The 4206-nt window shown below is 46.5% G+C and overlaps 1 protein-coding gene across 1 annotated transcript in view; it reads left to right on the plus strand.

The window, feature by feature from the left end:
• ache (acetylcholinesterase (Yt blood group)) overlaps positions 1-4206 on the plus strand; it is a 20774-nt gene that overhangs the window by 3525 nt on the left and 13043 nt on the right. Inside the window, exons 2-5 of the mRNA XM_015405342.1 lie at positions 444-667; positions 769-1029; positions 1177-1399; positions 3444-3674. Of these exons, the coding sequence (XP_015260828.1) occupies positions 444-667; positions 769-1029; positions 1177-1399; positions 3444-3674 (939 nt within the window). The remainder of the gene's footprint in view (positions 1-443; positions 668-768; positions 1030-1176; positions 1400-3443; positions 3675-4206) is intronic.

The raw sequence follows: 4206 nt of genomic DNA on the forward strand, positions 1-4206 counted from the left end.
CCTATCCAACGCTAATGCCAGCCTAATCAATGCTAATGCCAGTCTATCAATGCTAACGCTAGCCTATCCAATGCTAATGCTAGCCTATCCAACGCTAATGCCAGCCTAATCAATGCTAATGCCAGTCTATCAATGCTAACGCTAGCCTATCCAATGCTAATGCTAGCCTATCCAACGCTAATGCCAGCCTAATCAATGCTAATGCCAGCCTATCAATGCTAACGCTAGCCTATCCAACGCTAATGCCAGCCTATCAATGCTTACACCAGCCTATCCAATGCTAACGCCAGCCTCTCCAATGCTAACGCCAGCCTATCCAATGCTAACGCCAGCTTCTCCAATCCAGTTAGATAACAGCCTTAATTATTTTGGAACTTCTGCAACCATTTTGTTTTCCAGTGCACATGCAGGCTGATTCTTAGCTTCCTGGCTTTCCCCTGCAGGGTTCTACAGTGGCTCCTCTTCACTGGATGTGTACGACGGTCGTTACCTCGCCCACACTGAGACGGTCATCGTGGTCTCCATGAACTACCGCATCGGGGCCTTCGGTTTCCTGGCCCTTCACGGCTCCTCAGAGGCTCCTGGAAACGTTGGCCTGCTTGACCAGAGGCTGGCGCTTCAGTGGGTGCAAGAAAACATCCATTTTTTTGGTGGAAACCCCAAACAGGTGGTTATTTTTCTCAGTGATGTTTATTGTCTCTTCATTGGTATTAATGTATTTCCATAGTCGCCCTGATTGGTCCCTTCTTGTCTCTGCGTGTAAAACAGGTGACCATTTTCGGTGAGAGCGCCGGTGGTGCTTCGGTCGGATTCCACCTGTTGTCTCCAGACAGCAGACCGTTTTTCACAAGGGCCATCCTTCAAAGCGGAGTCCCCAACTGTCCCTGGGCGTCCGTCAGCCCGGCGGAGGCCAGGAGACGCGCCACGGTTCTGGCAAAGCTTGTTGGCTGCAATGGAGGCAATGACACCGAGCTGGTGGACTGTCTGCGTAATAAAACTCCTCAGGAGCTGATCGACCAAGAATGGCTGGTAAAGCAAACCTCCTATGGTTAAACTTCTTCTCAAAGGTCTAAAGATACGAGGTTTTTTTTAGTTGTATTTCAGTAAAATGATTCCTGAAGACGTTTCTTCCAACTAACGCGTCTTGTTTGGGTTTTATGCGAATCTTCCGGACAGGTTCTGCCATGGTCAGCCCTTTTCCGGTTCTCATTCGTACCAGTGGTGGACGGGGAAGTTCTGCCCGACACTCCGGAAGCCATGCTGAACTCCGGCAATTTTAAAGACACCCAGATTCTGCTGGGTGTCAATCAAGACGAGGGCTCCTACTTCCTGCTGTACGGAGCGCCGGGATTCAGCAAGGACAACGAGAGCCTCATTTCCAAAGAGGACTTCCTCGAAGGTGAGCTTTANTTGTCAAATTTCGCTCTATTGGAAGTTGTTGTGACCGGACTTGATTAAAACCTTTAAGCCTCCTGATATAAAATTAACATTTTGATGGAGATGAGAAATCTGCTTCTTGGTTTCTTGTTGAAGTACCAATAGTTTCCATCCAATCATTTAATTAAACGCTCTTAGTTTATCAGGAATATAGAAGCATTATGCTCCATAACGCTTAGAGCTAAAAATGGCTCGGCTCCGTATTTTGACGGTGAAGAATTTAATTGAGAAGAAGTACGTGGACGGTGACGTGCGTAAGATGGTGGTGATTGTGGAACAGCTCTCATTGTTTAACACGACGTACGTGAACGGAGCGGGGCGGAGCGGAGGATGTGGAATCTGGGGGTTACTCGGCTACAAAGATGGAAGACTGGATCAGCTGAAATGTCTCCTGGAGAACTCCAATGAAAGTAAAGATCGTCTGTTTTTACATTTTAGTAAAAGGAGCCAAATGTAAAACTCCATCACTTTACTTATCTCTGCAGTACTGTAGCATTAAAATGAATGTTCCCAAAGTGGGCGGGGCCAGCATTACTCGCCAGGGCAGCCATTTTTAGAGGTATAATGTCTAATTCTGTTAGAAAAACAAACCCTTCCTCCTTTAGAGGTTAGTGATCTCAGGATGCTACGCCGCGCTGTTACCGCTGCCTCCCACAGCCTGGTTAAAGATACGCAGAAGACAACGACGGGTTTGCTAGCAGCTCAAAGGGTCCACCGTTCCTAAGCCTGGTTTATACTCAGAAACCAGGTCGTCTGCGTGGGTGTCGCCGTTAATGCAGATATGCCCCGCCCCCTCCTGCAGACACTCTGATGCACCTCTCCAAACCTGTAGGTGACCGCAGACAGGAGGCCTCTGATTGGTTAATTCTACATCCGTTCTACTCTATGCGTATTTCCTGTTTGGTCCCTAATGGCAGAAACTCTGGCAGTAGCTCCGCTCACAGCGCCTGGCTCACCTCGGACTCTATCCCAGACACCGTGCAGGACGCTAGTTTGTAGCTCTGAGCGACGGTCTGTTGGTTTGCACTCAAAGCCAAAACACGCAGCGCCATGGCCGGTCTTTGGGGAACGCTCACGGGGGAACTGTGTGTCGTCTGGCGTTGGATGAGGGGTTCTAGACGCCGAACAAGCTCGTCAAACCGAAACACGACACCATCAATCCTAGCTAGTTCCTGATTGGCCCTCTGGCGTTGTGGCGTTAAACAAACATATCTGCGTCAAACCGGTGACACACTGCTGCGGGAGGATAACCAGCCCTTTAGATTTGCGTTTTTCTACGACGTCTCTTTAGCTAATCGGGCCGTTGGATGTCATGCTTTCAGAAATAGGTGGTCAGATCGGACGACATCAGATCAAGACACCTTGGAAAAGGTTAAACCCTCAGAGAGGATTAAGTCCCAAATATGTGTCTCGCTTTTTACCATGTTGGCTCCAAGCAAAGTTTCTCAGTGAATCACTTCTGTTGGACGTCTGTTCATAGGAAGGAAATTCTCCTGACCTGCAGCGTGGAACGCAAGGAACGCAAATCACTGCACACTAATGTCGCCAAAAAACAGAAACACGGGGACTATTGGAGGGAAAAAAAGACCTTTATGCACACAGATAGCAAATTAGAGAACAATGAGAGGCCATGTTGTCTGAAAATAGAACCTAGAGGAAGGAAGTACAGAGGAAAAAAGCAAAGGCCCTTAAATGGTGCCCTGGGGGACCCCATAAGACGATGGAACAATAAATTCCTATCGTGCTAATTTTCCGGAAGTTCTTCCCTTAATGCCGTGTTTTTCCGTCCTGGTCTTCTCTAACATATTGAAATAACATTACTGTATTAATTAAAGTTTGAACTGGACTATAAATAAGAGATGTAAAATAAAAAACACTTTTCCGGACATTTTGCAACATGAAAAAAAAAATAATGTGGCTCATTGAAACCAAAAACTAAAAGATGAATTTCTTCCGATTGTTGGAATCTGTTTTTATCTCAGTTTTTTTTTGTTTGTTTATTCCAGGAGTGAGACTGAGCGTCCCACATGCTAACGACATCGGCCTGGAGGCCGTGGTGCTGCAATACACCGACTGGATGGACGAGAACAACGGCGTGAAGAACCGAGACGCCATGGACGACATCGTGGGCGATCATAACGTCATTTGCCCGCTGGCCCATTTCGCTCGTTCATATGCGCAACAGCACACGCTAAAGACCAACGCGGGCGTGATGAACGGCCCTGGGAACTCGCAGGGTAAGATCGCCTCGCCACACAGCTAGCATCTGGGAAGCTTCATTGGTTTTATGCTACAGGGTTTCAGGGAAAGAAAAGTTGAAGAACATTTGGTTAAAAAATGGAAAAATCTTCTAATGGAGCAGCTAAATCACGCGTCCTGCTTCATTTCTGATGCTTTTGGATTAGTTCTGATGCGCGGCTGAAGCATCTTAGCTGCTCTAGCTGCGCGGTGGTAAAGTGGGTCTGATGCGCGCTAAGAAAATAAAGAACTGCTTTACTTTTTTTGTTATTTTTTTAAAACACACTTTGAGTTTAATAGTTTTAGACTGAAAAGTAAAAGATGCTGGGATTAATTTCAGCTAGCATACAGGCTAATTTATCTGCTTAGCATCAAGCTAGCAGAGTTTCTGGTTTCTTTCTGTAATTTGAAACAAGCTAAAGTCAGTTTTTACAGTAACTTGATCATCATAGTAACTAAATTCCTTTTTAAATGAAGTCACCAGAAACAGGAAGTAGTAAAGCTACGTTCATAGCGCGCGCAGCAGGAGCG

This window comes from Cyprinodon variegatus, unplaced genomic scaffold, assembly GCF_000732505.1.
Source record: "Cyprinodon variegatus isolate N-32 unplaced genomic scaffold, C_variegatus-1.0 Scaffold2158, whole genome shotgun sequence".
Taxonomy (NCBI): domain Eukaryota; kingdom Metazoa; phylum Chordata; class Actinopteri; order Cyprinodontiformes; family Cyprinodontidae; genus Cyprinodon; species Cyprinodon variegatus.